This window comes from Helianthus annuus, chromosome 2 (assembly GCF_002127325.2).
Source record: "Helianthus annuus cultivar XRQ/B chromosome 2, HanXRQr2.0-SUNRISE, whole genome shotgun sequence".
NCBI classification, from domain to species: Eukaryota; Viridiplantae; Streptophyta; class Magnoliopsida; order Asterales; family Asteraceae; genus Helianthus; species Helianthus annuus.
Window position 1 is genome coordinate 35,396,122 of NC_035434.2, and position 22,325 is coordinate 35,418,446.

The 22,325-nt window shown below is 34.6% G+C and overlaps 1 protein-coding gene and 1 non-coding gene across 2 annotated transcripts; both read left to right on the plus strand.

Moving 5' to 3' along the window:
* The first annotated feature begins 843 nt into the window (after positions 1-843).
* Positions 844-21,514, plus strand: LOC110915188 (cytochrome P450 81Q32). Its single transcript, XM_022159841.2, has 2 exons — positions 844-1,757; positions 20,708-21,514. The coding sequence occupies exons 1-2, from the start codon at positions 873-875 to the stop codon at positions 21,320-21,322; spliced, it is 1,500 nt and encodes a 499-aa protein (XP_022015533.1). The 5' UTR covers positions 844-872; the 3' UTR covers positions 21,323-21,514.
* LOC118489778 lies at positions 12,299-12,405 on the plus strand. The gene has a single exon (XR_004887792.1). It is a non-coding gene; the product is annotated as a small nucleolar RNA R71 (small nucleolar RNA).
* Positions 21,515-22,325: the final 811 nt, after the last annotated feature.

The window sequence follows — 22,325 nt, forward strand, 5'->3', positions numbered from 1 at the left end:
CAAGTCTCAATGTTTAAGACCTCTAATCTGAATTTGTCAGACATTTGTCTCTGAACGGTTAAGTATTATACTGTCTCTTAATAGTTCAGACCTCATACTGCTTAAGCATTTAATAGTTCAGACATCTTACTGATTCAGCACTTAACCATTCAAAAGTTACCAAACAGCCCCTAAACATTATACATGAGCTCCATGTTATGGCCGGTGTATTCGGTATCGGTACCCACTTTTCTCGTTTTTCAGTACCGGTACCGAACGGGTACCGTGCTCATCCCTACCTAACAATGTTACCAATTAATAGGATATAAATAAATACTATATTACATGGTTTTATCATAAAGCAATGTCCAACTTTATAAGCTAAAAATACAAGTTTTAATGCCTAACAATGTTACCAACTAATAGTATATAAATAATAATAATATCTAGGATTTAATAAATATTCTATTTGAAATAAATACAAATATGATATGGATACTTGAATTTCTCAGAAATTTTTATTTGTATTAACTATTTAAGAGTTAAGAATTATACATTTGTCTTAGGAAAAAAGGTGTAATTAACTAACACATTTGTGATAAATGAAAACTCAAAAACTTTTTTGGAAAACTCCCAATTCTTAGAATACAACTCCATTAAGCACAAACATGTTTGTAAAAAGGTGTAATTAACTAACACATTTGTGATAAATGAAAACTCAAAAAAATTTTTGGAAAACTTCCAATCCTTAGAGTACAACTCCATTAAGCACAAAGATGTTTGTAATTTATAATATGGTAATGGTAATTCTCGTATAACAAGTCAATGTTCCTCTTCTTGTCTATATAACAACAACATTCCACCATTAACACCACCACCAAAAAGCTTCAAAAATGGAGATTCCATCTCTATACATCTCCCTCCTTTTACTTGTAGCTTCATATCTCTTTACATACCACATACGCCGTAAATCCTCAAACCACCCACCAACTATCTTCCCCACACTCCCCATAATCGGCCATCTTTACCTTCTCAAACCACCACTCTACCGAACCCTAGCCAAAATCTCCGCCAAATTCGGCCCCATTCTCCACCTCCAGTTCGGCTCGCGGGGAGTCCTTGTGATCAACTCCCCGTCCTTAGCCGAACAATGCTTCACCAAGAACGATATAACCTTCGCCAACCGCCCTCGAATGCTATTTGGAAAGATCGCTGGAAACGATTGGAAAAGTCTTGTGTGGTCGCCCTATGGTGATAACTGGCGCAACCTTAGACGCATTGCTTCGGTGGAGCTCTTATCGATTCACCGTTTAAACGAATTCCATGACATACGGGTTGATGAGGGTAAGCTTCTTGTTCGTAAACTAATGTCGAGTTCGTCCCCAGTGAATGTGAAGTTTGTTTTCTATGAGTTGACATTGAATGTGATGATGAGGATGATTTCCGGGAAGAGGTATTTTGGTGGAGATATTTCGGAGATGGTGGACGAAGGGAGGCGGTTTAGGGAGATACTCGACGAGACGTTTAGGCTTGCGAGCGCTACGAATGTCGTTGATTACTTGCCGTTTTTGAGTTGGTTTGGGATGACAGGATTGGAGAAGAAGCTTGCTGAGTTTCGGGTTAAGAGGGATGCTTTCTTTCAAGAATTGATCGAACAATTGCGAAAACCGAAAAGCGAGAACATGAAGACGAAGAAGACGATGATCGAAGTGTTGTTATCGCTTCAAGAAGCGGAACCTGAGTACTACAATGATGAAATGATTCGAAGCTTTGTGCTGGTAAGATCTCTCACCCTCTCTTGTGTTTATGTTCTCATTTGCAAACTAGTTATAAGTTTAGGGATTATTATGAAAATTTGAATGTTTTAAAGTAGGAAAATTTGGTATTTATGATAGCTATTTAATCCAAACTTTGCAAAATTAGGCCAATAGTGGACTGAACCTTCTATGATAACTTTTAACTAAATCACCTTCATTTCTCACTTTTGATAACTTTTAACTAAAATACCTAACTTTTAATGTTAGGTCATCAAGTTAGCATATCCTTAATTTCTCACTTTTAATAACATTTAACTAAATTACCTTACTTTAGTTCAGGTTCGATCCCCATTCACTGCAAATGAGGTGGTAAGGTTTACCCACCTTGGTGGGATTCCTGACCGGGGTCACGGGTTCAAGCCTTGCAGTCGGGATTAAGTTTCCACGAGGTGCGAGGAAGGGCTCTGCACTACACTCCCCCTTATTCGAACCCGGGTGGCTGTGCCTCCAATAAAAAGAATTGAAGCGTAGCCGGTAGTGGATTTCCAATCAATCTACACCTTTCAAAAAAAAAACTAAATTACCTTACTTTTAATTAAACAACATTACCTTACGTTTAACTAAACAACCCTACTCATGTCAGTGTGTCATTAGTGTCTTTCACTACCACCATCGCAACCTTCTTTATGGTCTTCTTTCCCAGTAAACACGTGCAAAACTGTAAATGAGGTGATGATTTTTTAATTAAGATCTATAGATCGAGATAATGATAAATTGGTTTAAAAAATTTGAAAGTGCTTAAATTACATAAGGGTAAATTACACTTTTGGTCCTTTATGTTTATATCGGATTGCAACGGATAACCTTTAACTTCAATAATTACAATCATAATCATTTATTTGCAAAACCAGTTACACTCTACGTCTTTTAGCACTAACCAGATTAAAATTTCCAATTAAGTTTATTGACTTAAGGGTATTTTGGTCAATTCATGCTTTTATTTAAATGTTTAATAGATAAAACAAAAAACAATTGCATACACTCTTCATCTTCCTCAATTTCCTAACCCTAAAACCCTAACCACCACCTCATCCTGCCACCCTCTCATCCTGTCGCCACCACCACCACATATAGTTGTAAATTTGTTGAGACTCTCATGAGGGAGGATCTTTAGAAAAGAAACATAAGAAGAGAAAGAACAAATGATATTAACATTAAAAAACTAAATAGTTTTTAACTGTTCTCATTAGTTATTTTTTCTAGTTAATTAATTATAAACATTTTATTTAACAAATATTAAAATTTATCACGCACATATTGAAATTTGTCGTACATATAATCTACACATATCAAAATTTATCCTATATTTATTCTATAATTTATCCTACACGTATCAAATTTATCATTCATCATAAATTAGGTTTATTTTAAAAGAGTAAATTATGAAAATGGGCTATTAGTTTAATTTAGTTAGCTAATTTAGGGGAATTCATTAAATTAATTCATTATTCAAATTTAGCCTTATTTCCTCGCAATAAAATTAAAACAAATATCAAATGGAGCATTCTTACAAAAAATAGTTTCTTCGCATTCAACCTTCCACTATATGGGTGTGCTATTTAAGACGTATAGTTGTAATAACAAAGATACACCATTTTATATATATGTTTTGAAGCACCATTATAATAAAGAGTGTAACAAACCCTTCAAAAAACACACACTCACATTTGTAGTAAACATTATATAAGAACCAATTGTAAAACCCGAATTCTTTTATACCAACTAGTTAATTAGTTATTTTTGCTTGTTTTGTTCAGTAGACTAAACATAAAAAAAATGAAAATAAATGCGAGTAATAGTAATGAGTGGAGAATCAAGATCACAAGTAGCATTGCTTTAGGTTTAGAATCCTTTAAGGATGAATTATAGTTAAGTTGTGAAAATTGTGGTGTGGTAAACATACTTAAAATTAAATGACCTGGTTCATAGTTAAGTTTATCATTGGGTTTTTATTAGATTTACAAAATATATTTTTAAAGTTAAAATGGAAGGGCTCCTCGTCAGGTGACCTCATTCCCTTAGCCTATTGGAAAGCTTGTTTATAACTACTCTTGTTCTGCTACAACATTACCACCTTGCAGCCTTTATAAACATGATCCCATTTTCTGACAAAGGCATAGACACTTGGTAATAATGTTGCTAATGTGACTTGTTCTTAGTAGAGTTGATTGATCTTATTTAATGCATGGAGTTATAATACATAGATACATACATATATATACACGTATAGATTTTCACATGAGTTTACCAACTCTTGGTTTGCGCCAAAGCCTAGCATAAAGACAGTGCAAGTGATGTCATCTAACCAAGTTTTGGCTTAATATTGAAGCGTGGTATATAGACCGTACATGCTCCAGTGAAGCTTTTGATAAGTGTGGATTATCCTCAAGATGTGATCTTTCAATGTTAACCACTCCAAAATGGGATCCCCATACTAGTATATGGGTTGTCACATACCATGAGTGTGATAATAAGCTTCACACCACTAAGTTATCGAGAACACTCACAAGGTCAGAGACCAAAATAGAAGAAAAAATCCATTAACCATGATGAAGGGTAGAAAGAATTGTCAAAAACATAACCCACCACTTTTCAAAAGTTTAAACATTTAATTCATATTAGGTTTCATTTTAATCCAATGAATAAAAGAAATTTAGCCAAGAATGGCCATACAAACTTGTTCACAAACAATGATCATCCTAGGTTCATGATGAACAAGCATAAGAATCAACAACTTCTTGAATGTTGATGATTATAAGTCTCTCTCTCTCTCTCTCTATATATATATATATATATATATATATATATATATATCCCTCTCTCTTTCTCTCTTAAACTATGCTATTACAAGTGATTTTGTGCAATGTTCCCAAACTCTATGGTTGATACAGTGGACTTTCTGGATCCAAGAGTATGTGTGTGTGTGTGTGAATGAGAGAGAATGGTGTAGACTGTGATGGTGAAAATGGGGTGCAAAGGCTTATATTTATAGGCAGATCACAACCAGGTGCGTACAGTCATGCATAGTACTTCGCCTCTACAGAATCTTGTCCTTTGTGTACGGGAATGGACATGCCTTTGGTTGTGCACGACCAATCCTAGACAAATGTCTCAATATAACATCTACTTGTACTTTTCGTACCAAATTGTCTCTAGTTTGTTATAGGCATGGGTGTACATATAGTGGTGCACGACCGTGTGTGAACAGGTGTCCAGACATGGGCTTCAGTTGGTATTAGCTTTGCGGATCTTGAAACTTCTAAGGTTTGTCTTCTTCTCCCATGGATGTGCCTAGTTGATGCACCACTGTGTTCATTGCCTGGCATGGTTGTGCGCATTTGCTGGTTTCTTTAGAATTCTGGACTTTTGTCTTGTTTTCGATCGTTTTTCATTTCTTCTTATCAAGAGCCCTTGAAAACCTGCAATTATCAAATATGAACGATTTAGGTAGTGTTTCTATGATAAATTCCTAAAAGTACGATAAAATTGGATTTAATATTCATATAAAATATGTATAATTGATGGCACATCATAACCCCACATTTGAACCTTTGCTTGTCCTCAAGTAAACTAGTAATTATTTTTAGAAAATTTTAGACCATCCAAATATCTTAGAACTTGTCTACCTACAGTGAGTTTCATTTTTTAATATTTTTGGGATAATGGTTAAATCATAACATGCCTACTCGGACTTTGATTATACATAGCCTCACACACCTCACAATGTTCACTTAACTCTCGGCTATGTTTGGGGTGAGTTTATAAGTGTAATGTCAAGTCAATTCAGGAGCATGCATGGGTCACAGGTTTGTATGCAAATCAAATCTATACCAATCACTTGGTAAATATGCATGAATCAAGAGGGCTTCTTTGGGTGGTATTTTTGGGTAATGAAAGGTGGAGATGGTGGTACAATGGTGTCAAAAACTTTGATGGATGGCAAATGAATGATGGCCTTTCGAAAGTAGTTGGAAAAATGCTAGTGACTCTTTTTTTAAGGTCAGACCGTCAAGACCATTCTGCATCTCATTGCCTAATTCTCCTCCATTGGTAAATACTACAACTACCCTCTCTTCTTGAACCGTTCGGCTAGTTTTTGCCTAATAGTGTCTACTAGGATCAGCCCCATATCTACTTCTTGTTGGAGTCGTTTCTTCTTGGTGTCATTCTTTTTTAGAATTGTGGCATTGTTAATTTGTGCCACTATCTTTCTTTTCTTTCCGCTTTATTGTATGTGGTCTTCGTTGATGTGGTGATACCAAAGACTTCGTTATTGTCTTAGGGTATCGGCCCTAAAAGACTTCAAGATTGGTGATACTTCCACAAGATATCGGCACTAAAAAGTTTTTTCTCTCTTTATTTAAGGTAGCGATATTTACAAGATTGGTGATACTTCCACAAGATATGTCGAACTTTTCCTCGGCCTTGTTGATGATTTATACTGTCTTGAATACTTGGCCAAAACCTTTCTTAATCTTGATGTGTAGATCCTTTGGCCAAACACTTTGTGTAATTATTTGTTGATTGGTTGGCCAAAGACTTCTTCTTGAACTAGCAATTTTCTAAACAATCTTTTTCTTGGCAATTCCTTAGTATTTTCTATGAAAGCAAGACATGCATGGTTGATGGTGTGATAGAAGCAAAAGGGATAAGTCTCAAAGAGCTATCTAGGGGGATATTTATGGTTGTGAATGTAAGGTGATATTTTTGGATGGTAGATGGGTGATAGTCCTAGGTTCCTCAGTCCTTTTCATGCAATCTTTACTTTGTTTATGGCAATTGAAATGCATAAATCGTACAAGTTCTTACTATGCAGTGCAATGGAATATGGTAAAGTGTGAAACATTGCATAATTTCCATTTTTTCTTCTTGTCATAATTCTTGTTATCTTACTTTATTATTTTACTGAACTCAAAGGGTTTGGGAAAATATATTTTTTTTAATTTTTTGAAAAATGCTATAAAAATGTCGAGTTTGATGAGATAACAAAGAAATTGTTACTTAATTTATAAAACAGCTCTTCTGAGTCGTCCAGATGCATGCCCGTGCCCAGTGATAGGCAGGGGGCGTTCATATCTAGGAGTTTTGCTTAAATGTTGATTTTTGTGTTTTTCATCCCACACTTAGAATGTGCATTGTCCCCAATGTACTAATGCATGAAATGAGTGAGTGTAAGGGTAAAGGAACTGTACCTTCTCAGTCAAGTCATGGTGCAACACATGTGGTCGATACCAACAACCGCCTACAATGTTGTAATAGACTTATCTTTGATCGAGAGATACACTTGGCATGACTAGATGGATCAATAGTATACTTAAAAGATAGAAATAAAAATAAAAAGCTACTAGGTCCTAGTATTGAGAAGGTACACCTGGTGGTAGAAGTAATTCAAGAGTAATCATGAAAATCGAACCTTAAGTCCTTGATTTAGTTCAACTGTATGTGTAACACCCTAGTTACTAATTAACGATTTTATATGTAATACCAACAATTAGATGTGTAGTTAAGACTACACATACTACATAAATACGGGTTTACTAAAACTTTTACAAATTATAAGTTATTCTACATCGCGTGATTGAATTCGTTGTTTAAAATTTACAACGTGGCAAAGTGCGGAAGCGTGTGTCTTTATCGTGTTCGGTTCTTCACTGAGCTTGATCGTCTTCCGGCATCCAAAAGTACCTACATTTCAATAACATGAAATGCTTTAGTCATACGGGGTTTAAATCATGTCCGAACGATGTCCGGGAAACAATTGATTTTTCAATTTAAATAAAAAAAAAACAAAATATATAAAAAATCTCCACCGTAAATTACGGTGGGACCGTAATTTACGGTGGCACCTGGGTTCAAGCTTTTCTACCGTAAAACAGTGGGCCACCACCGTAAATAATTCATCTCCACCGTAAATTACGGTGGGACCGTAAATTACGGTGGACCCTGGGTTCAGCCTTTCCATTTTGCCGTAATTTGACACGAAATCTTTCGTATCTATCAAACCGCTTATCCGTTTGACCTAACGTTTCTTCCTACATGTTTGTAATTTGATTCTCCATCATATGGAGTTAAAATCCAACATCCGGCTTGATAAAATTCAAGACTTTTAAGTCTTCGGCTTATTACTCTTTTACCAAAATTTGACCCGTTCGTGATTTTATCAAACATACAAGTTTGTTTGACCCTTATTTCTCATAAACCTATTAAATTCAAAGATGTCTAACATATTGGGTTCCAATTATAGAATTATATACATTCTTTAACCCATTTTCACCCATATGCTTATTTTGACCCGTTTGAGGTATTCAAGCATATTTTAAGCACCAATTGCTTTCATTCATTTCTAAATACATATATCCACATTTCTTAACAAAGGATCTTCCACCACAACTATATTTATGGTGGATTCGATGTGATGATTTATATATACCAGAAATTACCCTTCAAATAGTTATTTTACGGCAAAGACTCGAATAGAGCCATTTGACTAACGTTTTACATCTTTCAACTTCTATACTCCTCCTAAGTAATCGTTTAATTGTAAAACTCATTTCCAAACAACCTTTAAGGGTTGTTTGTTCAATTTAGCCTACAAGGGCGTTTTGGTCAATATTAGTCCTTCATTTGCGACGAATGACTTTTAGTTACTTGCTTAACCCAACTCCGATCTTTTAACTATGTTTTTATTTGAAAGGGCACTAGGCCTTTCAAATATAATGACCATCGTCCGTAACATTTGGTTTACCTATTAAAGTAACCAAAAACTTAATTTAGACTTCGTTTAACTCTCATTAGCCTTACATTTAAATGAGAGTTTTTCTTATTATGCGTACCTGGCTCGGATCATTACATTGACCCATTTAAGTACCTTGCCTCAATATTTACTAGGTAATAGCGATGTAAATATCCATTCGATATTTATTTCTGAAATCAAACAACTCATCAAACCATTAGTCGATATTGTCAAAAAGTGGTATTTCCACCTTTTGACCCATTGGTCTAAATGACCGATGATATTGGCGAGATAAAGCTTATTGCCATCTCGTCTACACGACTCGTTCCGATTTACACCGCACGGTCGTTTTAACTATAACCACCTCTTAACGCTTTTTGGCCTATTAAGGCTTACGTAATATGTATCTTTCAAAACCAATGATTATTGTCAACAAGTGTCCAAATTTCAATTTTACGCTTATGGTTATCTTGTTCCCTACGACTACACACCGGGAACACCATATCTCAATTTCCCATTTGTCTTGTCCGGAATCAAACAACAAAAAGGTCATTCTAAACTATATGACTAGTGTAAGCTATACTTACCTTGCATCCGAATTATGCTTTTCCGTCATTCTTGCTTCGTTTGACCCGCTTCCTTCCCCAAGCCTTCACCTAGCTTGCTAAGCGTCAAACTATCATTTTAATTGTAAGATGGTTAGGTTAGTCATAATCATTTACGACTATCCCATCCTACGAATTGTATGTCGAAACTACTTTTCAACTTCAATGTTGGTTTATTTGACTTTCGATAGTCAACTAACTTCGATCATATTATACACACAATAAGTTCAATCAACATTACGTTTAGAACCCATATTATTCCGTATTACACGTAGTTAGTCGAGTTAGCCAATTACGCGTTTCTTTCATAATTACATTATGTCAACATTCATTCAGGCATTTTAACAAACACCTAATGTGCATAATATTACTTATTTACTAACTAGTCCATAACTAGTTATCTTTACCAAGACTTACATCAAAATCAAACCTCTATGTCTAGTGTTCATGGACTACATCAAGAACTTATTTCAAAACAATCAATATTCATCAAATTAACACTCTAATCCAAGTGTTCTTCATATTGTCAATAAACCCATTTAACACACATGTAGGTAATCACCAAATCATTCAAGTCATAGCATCATATGTATGATTTTCACTTAGGGTTTCGTTCCTAAGCAAGTATTCATCACTAATCTAGCCATAGCTTCTCTAATTCATGCCTAATTCGCGATTAGGATGATTATCAAATTTTTACAACTTCACGAATGTTAGAAATTCAACATACCTCACGATCCCCTTGACTTGGTGATCGTTTCTACGCGTTCATGCATTGATTTGGATCTTGATTCGAGCTTCAATTTGGTGAATTTGTTGATTCTAGGGTTAGCTCCCATGGAGCTTGTCTCCTGCTTCATCTCACGCACGCACACACACTCTTGTGTGTGTGTGTTGTGTTTTATTTTTAAGTTTATAATTCCATTTTCAAGTTACCCGGCTTTGGTCCCTCGTGTTTGGTTAGTTATTAATTAGGTCACAACCTAATTATTTTCAATAATATTCCCATTTGTTAACTAGGTTTAATATTCCTAGTTAACTTACCGGGTTCGGGAATATTTATGACTAAGTTTATTTTAGGTCCCGTTAACTCGGGCCTTTTATCCATTTTATTCCTTAAAAGCTTTTATTCACTTCTTATTTAATATTAGGATTAATTATTTAAATCCTAATATTTACCGGGTAAGTTTTACCACTAACGGTATTTTACCCGTCTTTTAGTGCTAATGTGGTTTGACATTTTCGGGGTGTTACAGTATGCACCAACTTCTCAATTTATTCAAATCCGGGTTGCCTCCATGGTATCGCCACGTTTTTGTGGGGGGTCTTTGGATGGACCCAAACTTGCGACTATTCTTACATTGGGTAGGGATATTTAAATTCCCCCACGCACCTTAGCACCTTTTCTCTTACGGTAGTTCCTTTTCTTTATCCATGCAGGATGAGTGTCCCAGTAGCGATCAATCCATATTGTATCATTTAGATTTCCTTCTACATGACTCTTACATGCAGGTACCACTTGACTCCTTTTGCTTTTTGAGTTGATAGTCGAGATTGGTGTCAATGAAGTTAGCAATGTCAAATGGATCATTTGACACGTATTCTTTGCCTCCAACGGTGTAGCTGATTTCATAATTTCCAACATGATGTGTTAAAACACGATCATTCATATCAATCATGGCTCTAACGGTGTCTAGAAATGCGCATCCCAAAATTAAATATACTGTGTTGTCTCCACCCGTATTCATGATGACAAAGTCGGTCGGAAAAACAAATTTTCGTATTTTTACCAGCAAATTTTCGATTATCTCATTGGATCGCTTCATGAACGCATTTGCTAGCTCGATTGAAGCTTGTAGTGGTTGTAGTGTGCTACGATTGAGGTTTTAATAAATATAAGTTGGCATCAAATTTATGCTTGCACCAAGGTTGGCTAGAGCATAGCCAAGAAAGCATGGTAGAGAGTACTGTGTCAGCTCTATCATTTTCTAAGGTATGCTTTATTGGATGACCTATGCGCATTCTTTAGCCGTGCCTTTAATTGCTTACTCAAGATTTCTTTTGTTGCTTAGAAAATCTTTTAAGAATTTTGCATACTTGGGCATTTGTTGAACCACTTCTATAAATGGTAAATTCACATGGATTTAACTATGGAGTTCGGTGAACTTTTGGTATTGTTTGTTCGTTTTTTGCTTCATTAATCAACCCGGATAAGGCACATTTGGTCTAAATTCCTTTCGATCTCTATTCTTTGGTGGTCTAAGTGGACTATCTTTTTCAGTGCCACTTGGACCATTACTTTCATTTTTTTGCGGGGCTAGCCTTGAAGTCGCCAAAGAATCTACCTCTCGGATGGGTTCAATACCAAGTACTCGTCTCAGATCCACCAGCGGTGGGTCTGAGTTGATATTACCGGCAGGATATGGAGGGTCTATATAGACTTTATTGTTTCTTAAAGTTATGGCACTAACATTTTCCTTGGGGTTTGTTTATATTTTACTTGGGAGTTTTCGTAGTTGCCTTTAAGAAACAAACTTTGCAACTTGACCGATTTAGGTTTCTATTGTTTGAAGTAAGGCTTTTTGTTGCTTCAAATCGGCTTCATGCATGCGCAACCTTTCTTCATATCGCTTGTTGTTGGTTCCTTAGAATTGGCTTTGATTTCTTTGATGAAATTTTTTTATGGTTACCCAAAATCGGGAGGTTGGGAGTTGTTTCTCATCTCCCTCCAACTAAAGTTTAGATGGTTCTACCAACCCGGATTGTAGGTGTTGTTATACAGGTTGTTTCGTTGGCGGTTAGTGTTGACAAAGTCAACTTTCTCGACTTCCAAATGTGGTATTATTTTCATGCTACGGTGGAGTGTTAAAGCGATGGTGACCGCATTAACTTATGTCTTGCTCAATTGGTTGAGGTGAGGGGTCAAAGCCTCAACTTGGGCAGTAAGTGAAGTACCTGCATTAACTTGGTATAAACCTTGTCTTGATCATCGGTTTGCCCTTAGATTATGCCATTAGTAGCTATTCATGGCAATTTCTTTAATGAGATCATAAGCTTCTTGTGGCCTTTTGTTTCCAAATACTCATCCCACAGTTGCATCAAGCATTTGCCGTGCTTGATTTGTCAACCCATTATAGAAAGACGAGACTTGAAGCTAAACTTCAAGTCCATGGTGAGGACATTTGCGAAGCATGTCCTTGAAACGCTCCCACGCCTCATAAAGTGATTCACCATCTTCTTGACCAAAGGTGTTAATATCATTTCTTTGCTTTGTAGTTTTGGTGGGTAGAAAATATTTGAAAGGAATTTTTGGGCAAGTTCAGTCCATGTCGTAATGGAACCAGTTTGTTATGAATTTAACCATGCCTTTCCACGATTCTTTTGTGAAAAAAAAAAAAAGACATGCGGAATCGGATGGCATCGGGTAAGACATTGTGAAGCTTGAAAGTATTACAAATTTCAAGGAAATTTGCAATATGAGCATGGGGGTCTTCATCGGGTAGGCCATTGTAAGTACATCATGATTGGATCATGTGGATGACATAGAGACTTCATTTCAAAGTGATTGGCATCAATATTTGGTCTAGCTATAATAGAACCCAACGCAATGATAGGTGGTTTAGCAAATTCGAAGATGGTACATTCCGGATTGTTAAGAGCCATTTTTGAATGAGATTTTTCTCTTAATCTTTGGTGGAAGAATTTTCAGGTTCGGTGAGTAGTTTAGTTATAAATGAACCAAAATACAAGATCATACACTAGCAACAATGAAAAAACTGGAAGATAAAAACAAAAGATGGAGAAAAACTAGATTAGTATCTAAAAAAAATATTTCTTAAAATTGTCGTCTCCACGACAATAGCGCCAAAAACTTTATGTGGTGTTTCGAGGTGTAGTTAATTTAATAATTTTTGAACACGGTTATGTCATTTTAAATTTACAAGAAATGATTTTTACTTAGAATAAACACACATAATAGGCAAGTATACCTATTGTTTATAGTAAAGTTTATTTAAGAACCAAGTATCAAACACAAAAGACATGACATTTACTACTCAGCATTTCTTTTGTTACCAACTAGTTAATTAGGTATCTTTTAGTAGTTTTGTTTAGTAGACTAAATATAAAAACGAACATAAATACGAGTAATAGTAATGAGTAGAGAATACCAAGATCACAAGAAGCATTGCTTTAGGTTTGGAATCCACTGGGGATGAATTATGGTTAAGTTATTGACATTGTGGTGTGGTGAACTTACTTAAAAAGACCCAGCTCCTAGCTAAGATAGCTCCTAGCTAAGATCACTGGTGGGTTTTTATTAAATTTATAAAATATAGTTTTGAAGTTAAAATGGTAGGGCTCCTAGTCAGGTTACCCCATTCTCTAAGCCTATAGGAAAGCTTGTTTATAAAGTCACCGCAAGGTCTAGATTAAAGACATCTAAGTACTCTTCTTCTTTTAAAACATTACCAACTTATGAATAGACACTTTATAATCGTGACCCTTTTCGGTTCCAACAAATGAATAGACACTCGGTAATAATGTTGCTAATGTGACTTGTTCTTAGTAGAGATGATTGATTATTATCTAATGGGTGGCGCTATAATATATATATATATATATATATATATATATATATATATAGGATTAGGTTCATTTGTGAACAACTTCTTCATAGTGAACTGTGTGAACTAATCAGAACCAATGATTTCCTTTTTAGTTGTTAAGAGTAGGATTGTAATTATACAATAAATTAGTTTTAAATCTTTATTTTAATCATTGAATTTCAGTTACACTTTTAATTTTGGTAGTTTTCTTAAATTGCATAATTATCTTCTCTATCTCTCTTAATTCAAAATAATGGATTTTTTTTAATTACATATTCATGCAAGAATGGATCATTACAGAACATTTGACTACATATTTTTTTATTTTTGGATTAAATATTCATTTTTTTAAATTGCATACCCATGATTATTCTTCATGTACTCATCATGAATCTTGTGTGATAATGTACACTTGTTCTGAACATAGGTGTGATAATGTACATATGTGTACATACGTGTACATACATGTTAAGAATATGACTTGTTAATGTACATATATGTATATACATGTTGAAACTGTTATGTACACATGCGTACAATGCCGAACAATCATCTCAGATACTTGCTATACACATATGTACCGTGGTGAACATCCATATCATTAACTTCTTTTTTAGAAGTATAATATGAATGTACATACGTGCACATTACAAATCGGATATGTACACTTAAAGAAGATGATCAGATGGAACAATATTTGTTAATGTACATATATGTACATACGTTTTTAAATTGTGAATACGTATAATACATATATGTACATTCATTTCTATATTGTTTTTAATTATGTTCTAGATGGAACAATATATTATATAATGGTTATATTTTTTAGAATAAAAAAAATTAGTTAATTGGTGAGAGAAAATAATGAGAAAGAATGTAATTAATTATTTAATTGGAGAGAGAAGTAACAATTTACCTTTATACCCTTTTCATTTATTTTTACATATAAATAATTATAAAACTGCCATTATTAAAATTTTCAAAATCTAAACAATTAGCGGCTCAGATTAGTTCACACAGTTCACTCTAGAACCCTACCCTATATATATATATATATATATATATATATACACACACACACATTCTAACGTGAGTTCACCAACTTTTAGTTTGCGCTAAAGCCAAGCATAAAGAATGTGCAAGCAATGTCAGCCAACCAAGTTTTGGCTTAATATTGAAGCCTAGTATACAGATCGTATAGGCTCTAATGAAGTTCTTGATAAGTGAGGGTAAATATCAATATGTGATCTTTCAATCACAAATGGGGTAACCACTACCAAAATGGGATTCCCCTACTAGTATATTGGTTGTCACATACCATGAGTGTACTAATAGGCTTCACACCACTAAGTTATTAAGAACATTCACAAGATCAAAGACCATAACTGAAGAACAAATCCCATTAACAAAGAAGATGGGTAGAAAGAATTGTCAAAAACATAACACGCCACTTTGCCAAAATTTAAACATTTAAGTTGTACCAATTTTCTTCTTCAACACAAAAAAATACAAGAAGTTTAGTCAAGAATGGTTATACAAACATGTTCACAAACAATGATCATGGAAAGGACCATGACGAACAAGTATAAAAATTAACAACTTCTTGAAGATTGATGATTACAAGTTTCTTTCTCTCTCTCAAACTATGCTATTACAAGTGATTTTGTGCAATGATCCCAAAATCTAGGGTGGATAGAGAGTATGTGTGTGTGTGTGTGAATAAAAGATAATGGTGTAGAATGAGATGGTGAAAATGGGGTTCAAAGGCTGTTATTTAAGGTTGATCATGACTAGGTGCGCACGGTCATCCCTAGGTGGCAGAGTTGTGCATAGGATTTTACCCCATCAAAATCTTATCTTTTTTGTATGGGCATGGGCGTGCCTATAGTGGTCCACGACCATGCCTAGCTAGTTGTCCAGACAAAACCCCTCTACTTCTTGTACTTTTGGTACCAAACTGTCTCTGGTTTTTTATAGGCACGGATATGCATACAGTGGTGCACGGCTGTGCATGGACAGGTGTCCACAGATGGGCTTCAGTTGTTGTCCGTTTTATCGGATCTAGAAGCTTCTAAGGTTTGTCTTCTTCTGCCACGATCGTGCCCAGCTGAACAAGGGCGTACCGCCACACATCGTTCGACTTTTTGTTCACCATTTGGGTTGACTTGTTGACTTTTGTTGATAGGATTAAAATGCACTGCCATGCCCATAGCCTGGCACGGTCATGCGTATCTGTGTCTTTGATGGTTTGTTTAGAATTCTAGATTTTTGCCTTGTTTTTTATCGTTCTTCACTTCTTTTTATCCAGAGCTCTTAAAAACCTACAATTATCAAATGGGAATGATTTAGGTAGTGTTTCTAATAATAAAATTTTAAAAGTACCACAAAATAGAGTTAAATATTCATATAAAATATGTGTATTTGATGGGACATTAAAAAGGAGAGGAGAAAATTTAAAAAAAATAAAATACATTTTTTCAAGCTTAAAAATGTAAAAATATAAGAAAATTTGTTGAAATGATTAAACTACCCAAACCACAATAGAACCACCACCAACTAGGTTAGAGTCAAAGGACAAAAAATGCTACAAAATTTCCTATAAAGGGCAAAACCTGTCAAAGTTCGTTGAAAAGGACACCGCCTGAAATATGGTATAAAGATAAAGGACAAAACTTGTAATTTCTTCATCTTGAAAATCAAAAAAAAAATATGAACAATTTTCATTTATTTATACAAGCTACAGATGTGTATCTACATGTATGTTCGGTGTAAGACCATGTGTAGTGTTACTCTTGGGTGTTTTACGTCATGTGGTAGCCTAGTCAGTAATGAGGCGGGTTTGGGACGGGTTTAGGTAATCCCAAACCCAAACCCGGTTAGATAAGCTTGTCCCAAACCCGTCCCAAAACCCGTCGGGTTTCTAGCGGGTAAATACCCATCGGGTATCGGGTATACCCGCGGGTTTCGGGTAAACCCGTTAATTTAAAAAGATTACTCATTGGTTATACTCATCTCAAAACTCATTGGGTATTTATCGGGTAACTACTAACCGGTTATATTTTGTATTGTCATTATAAAAATATATATCAAATAAACTACAATGTATACGGAATAGAATACATATATGTGTAAAAAATGGATGTATCATATATATACATATTTAATAATATAAAAGAAATTATATTATACAATCGAGCAAACGGGTACACTTTATCGGGTAATTGGGTCGGGTAAACGGCTATATCACTAAATCCCAAACCCGTCCCAAACCCGCGAAAAAATTAAAAACTATTCCCAAACTCGTCCCAAACCCGTCCCAAATGTGTCGGGTTTCGGGTTTACCCAGCGGGTTCGGGTTTGATTGTCATCCCTAATTATGGGGCGTTTTCTAAAATGGGTGTAGTGGGGATGTGGGCACTGTGGTGTAATAGAATTAAATAAAAAATGTTATTGGACAAATGAAGCATGAAAACTGACGATTGGCCAACAGAATTGAAGCAGGGCATTGAAAATAAAACGCCAAAACCAATTTTTTTGAACCCGGGGAGGGGGGGGGGGCATATATGGGCGTGGTTGGGCGTGCATTTATAAAAAAAAACGCCTGAAAATTGAACAACTACGCATGCTCTAAGTAATATACATATAAACAAACTTTGCAGATCTGTAGGAAAAAGTTTGAACATTAAAAGATATATGAGCATAATAATTTAATCAGTTTTTATAGAGTAAACTGCCATTTTGGTCCTTGAGGTTTGGTTACTTTTGTTATTTTAGTCCAAAACTCAAATCTTTTGCATCTGGGTCCCCGTGGTTTCAGTTTTATTGCCGTTTTGGTCAAAAAATGAAATCAGGTCATACTTGTCTTATAAAATCCTGCAATTTTGTCATTTTCCTCAGAGGCAAATCAGGTCATATTTGTCTTATAAAATATGGTATTTATTTATAAAAAATAAATGATCATTTTGCCCCTGCAGAAAATGACAAAATAACAGGATTTTATAATACAAATATGACCTGATTTCATTTTTTTGACCAAAATGGCAATAAAACTGAAACCACAGAAACCCAGATGCAAAAAGTTTGAGTTTTGGACTAAAGAAAACAAAATTAACTAAACCACAGGGACCAAAATGACAGTTTACTCGTTTTTATATATATAACATTGTTCTATTTGTATGTAGAAATTAATTAAAAATAATAAATATATACAAAACATTGATACAAAAATTAACGATTTAAGTTTTTCACGTTTTCTCACACAAAAGCTATCTTTTGAAATGAACCCCCCACCATGTATATAAGTCAAACTCTTACGTATTTAACTTACTATTACCACATATAAATAATCAACATTTGTTGCTTTTGATGTTGTACTATAGGTATTGGGAGTGTTTTAAAAAAAATTTAATTTTTTATTTTCAATCCAAAGTTTTTATCTTTTTATTTTTATTACTTTAAGTTTATAACTTTTAAATCAAAGTTTTTTTTATTATTTCCAGTTAATCCCAACACTTTTTTATTTCCAACTTTTTTCATCTTTTGTAAGTTTTACGTTTCGTTTAAAATTTCGCGAGTTAACACGTCGCAACTGTGTGTCTCTGTGGTTCAACGTTTTTTGTCTGTTTTTCCCGTTTGACAGGCCCGTTGCAACATGTCTATTATTCTACGTTTGACAAGTTCGTTCCAACGTGTGGGGCCCTAAATCAACTTAGTTTTTTCTTTCTACATTTTACGTTTCGGTCTAATTTCTTCGTATTAACACACCGCAACGGGTGTGTTTGATTCAACGATTTTACGTATGTTTTTCGTTCAGTGTTATTTTTTCTTTTTCTTTTTTTTCTTTTATTTTACGAGCTCTTTTGTTGTTGGTTGTGTGGCATTAGGGATACTTGGCACGATTTTACAAACGTATTTAATCTATTAATTTTTTATTAAAAATAATTTGTTTCGAGTTCACCCTTATACCTCCTTTACTTAAAAAAAACCTATTTTTACGTGCATATTTTTATGTATGTGTCGATATGAATTTGATTTGCTCAACGTTTTGACGTAAACTTTTTTTTTCCTGGAAACGAGTCAGATCAAATATAATACTTTTTGTTTAAAAAAACATATTTATGTGCATATTTTATGTACGTTTCGGTATAAATTCGAGTTGACGTATGTTTCAACGTAAACTTTTTTGGGAAATGAGTGAGGTCAAATATAATCTGTTTTTGTGCTTATTTTAATGTTTCGTTATTTTTTTTTTTCAATTCGGGCGGACTCAAAATGTGGTTTCTTTTTTCCAAAAGTTCTAATTAATCTCTTTTGATTATAGGTGTCATCTTTTCCGTTATACCCGTTACGTTTTCTATGTATAACTCGGATCCTATATAATACGTTATGAATGTACGATATAAATTTGATTTACTTTATATTTTGATCTAATCGCCATGCTTTTATAGGTGACATTGAGTTCGATCAGATATATCGAAATGCACGTTTTCATATGGTTAACGCATCACATAACGTTTAGATTAATCTATTCGTTGCGGCGCGGGCGTTATTCCTAGTATATAAATCTAATTTGCAACACATCTATGCATTATGGGTGGTACCATAATGCTTAGTGACTTGTATCCACTAAAGACAAACTTGTATTTCATTTAAACATTATAAATAATTTTGCGAGTTAACACAACGCAACGTGCGTGTGTGGTTAAACGTTTTTACGTCGTCTATTATTTTTTTCCGTTTGACAGGTTCATCGTAACGCTCGGGGTCCTAAATCGACTTAGTTATTTTTTATGTATTTTACGTTTCGGTTTAATTTCTTCGCATTAATACAAAGACAAATTTTTATTTCATTTAAATACTATAAATAATTTTGCGAGTTAACACGACGCAACGTTTGTGTGTGGTTAAACATTTTTACATTGTCTATTTTTTTCCCGTTTGACATGTTCATCGTAACGCTCCGGTCCTAGATCGACTTAGTTATTTCTTTATATGTTTTACGTTTCGGTTTAATTTCTTAGCATTAACACGCTGCAACTTCAGTGTTGGAGATCGATGGTAATAGTGTGGCATTGGTGTTCGCCTTCGCCGCAACACGGCGGGGTGCTTAATACTAGTTAAATACTAATTACAATCTTTTCATTGTGTCAATCTTAACAACTAGTTTGTTTGAATCTATGATTAAAAACCTTTCTACACTTTTAATGATAAAAAAGTATATATCTTTTTGTTTGATTAAAATAGGACCATTTAAATTATGTGTTTGAGATTATAAATCATTTTAAAAAGTAACCTAAATTTTCTTCCAATGTCACTTGTCTATGAAGTTGAAGAAAAGTGTTATCTTATGGGTGAAGTTTTGAAAATAAAAATATGAACCTAGTCAGCAAGCAATTATATAAAGTCCATGATGTTCTAGAACTCTGAAAACTAGTTAGGTTAAAGGATGTGGGGTCATGGTTGAAACATGATTCGTCACGTAAGAACATAAATGGAATGCTACATCACTCCTCTCAATGATTCATGGTGGTTGGCGTGGATTGAACCACGATTACCACGAGCCACCTTTTTCTATTTCCTAAATTTTGACACTTTAAAAAATAAATCAAAATAATAAAGGGTATAGTGGTTTTGGTCATGATTACATCGTTAGGACAGTGATTTTAGATGGTGGATGAGACATGGGTAAGATGACACCTATATGAATCGAAGCTCATCAGAATTATGACCACGCCCTTTAGCCTTATACCGTAACAAGAGAGAAACCACATAAGTGGATGGAACGTGGTCTAATTTATATGATTTTTGATGTTTTAATCAAACTTGTTATATTTAAAGATAATTTAAAATCCAAATGAAAAAAGAGAGTTTTACTTTTGACTTGTGAACTTGCTTCCCATGTGGTAATATTTTTCTTTGTTGTCTGATTTTGAACTCTTTTTCTGCCTTTTGACTTGTGATTAGGTCTTCTTATCAGCTGGCACTGACACTACGGCTGGAACCATGGAATGGGCTATGGCTCTTTTGCTAAACCATCCAAATGTTATAACAAAGGCCCAAAATGAGATCGATACAAATATAGGAAAACATCGTCTTGTTGACGAATCGGATATAGTTAACCTACCTTATCTTCGTTGCATTATAAATGAGACATTACGAATGTATCCAGCGGGCCCGTTATTAGTTCCTCGTGAGTCATCAAAAGATTGTGTTATTGGCGGCTATAACATTCCGGGCAGGACCATGTTGCTTGTTAATCAATGGGCCATACATCGAGATCCCAAGTTTTGGACTGACCCTAAAAGCTTCAATCCCGAAAGGTTTAAAGGGCTAGAAGCCATGAGAGACGGGTTTAAGTATATGCCGTTTGGGTCTGGAAGGAGGAGTTGTCCAGGGGAAGGGTTGGCGGTTCGTATGATGGCGTTGACTATCGGGTTGCTGATTCAGTGCTTTGATTGGGAGCGGATAAGTGAAAAGAAGGTTGACATGACTGAAGGATATGGAATCACCCTGCCCAAGGCCGAACCGTTGTTGGCCAAGTGCAAACCAAGACTAGAGATGCGTAATTTACTAGCGTAGCCTTATTCCCCTTAACGAACACCTTATCTCGCTCCATATTTAAATCCTTAACCTTCAAGTCATCATAAACATAATTTACTAGCTTAGTAAGTTTGATATGTAAGGTATCTGTTAATTTGAACACGGAATATGTGAAAGTTGAGTTCTAAATTTGTATACTTGTCTATGTGTCAATATATTAAGTCTATGTGGGATGAGTCATATGAGTTACAATATTAATTTATTTTTGAAAATTTTCAGGCTAACTAATATGAAATAAGAAAGCAGAGAAGTGAAAATTCTAGGGACATTTCATGATTTATCAAACATTCATAGTAAATAATTTATTTAAAATTAACGACATGTGATGTGGTAAATATAAGTATCTAGTTATCAGAATATTTTATTCTAAAATGTATTTAAAAATAGTAAAACAATCTTCGGATTGGGCCTGGGAAAGGCATCTTTCTTTAAGGAGCTTCGGATTGGGCCTGGGAAAGGCTTTTTTTTTTTTTTTAAAGAGCAAGTGACCTACATGAAACACTTCGTTTTATCATCTCTTGTACTCAAGAGATCATTAAAAATGTTTTTATTGAATTAAAAAAAGTTGTTTCTGTTCGAAATCAGGCCTTATTCAGCATAATCAAACAATAGATTTAAAAAAAAAAAAAAAAACAAAAGAACTCTTTGATTATTGAAGGTTCATAAACTCTAAGCTATAACTCTATTTATACTAAACAACCTTTTGGAGAACAAGTAACATACTCCTATAAGGAAACCAAATAAAATAAAACTAGTATAAATCCTAAATCTTCCTACTAAAATAAGCTAAACCATTTAGCATCTTCCAACTTTTGTGTATTGATGAGATTAGTTCCAACAGTTTCAATCTCCACATTTAGTGAGGAGTGGTACGATGGCCAGATAGAAGGGGTTTGGCAGTCGAGTGATGGTGGTGTGAAGGGTAGAGGAACAGTGTTGAGAAAAAGGGTGAGTATGACGTGGCAGGGATAGGTCGGTGAAG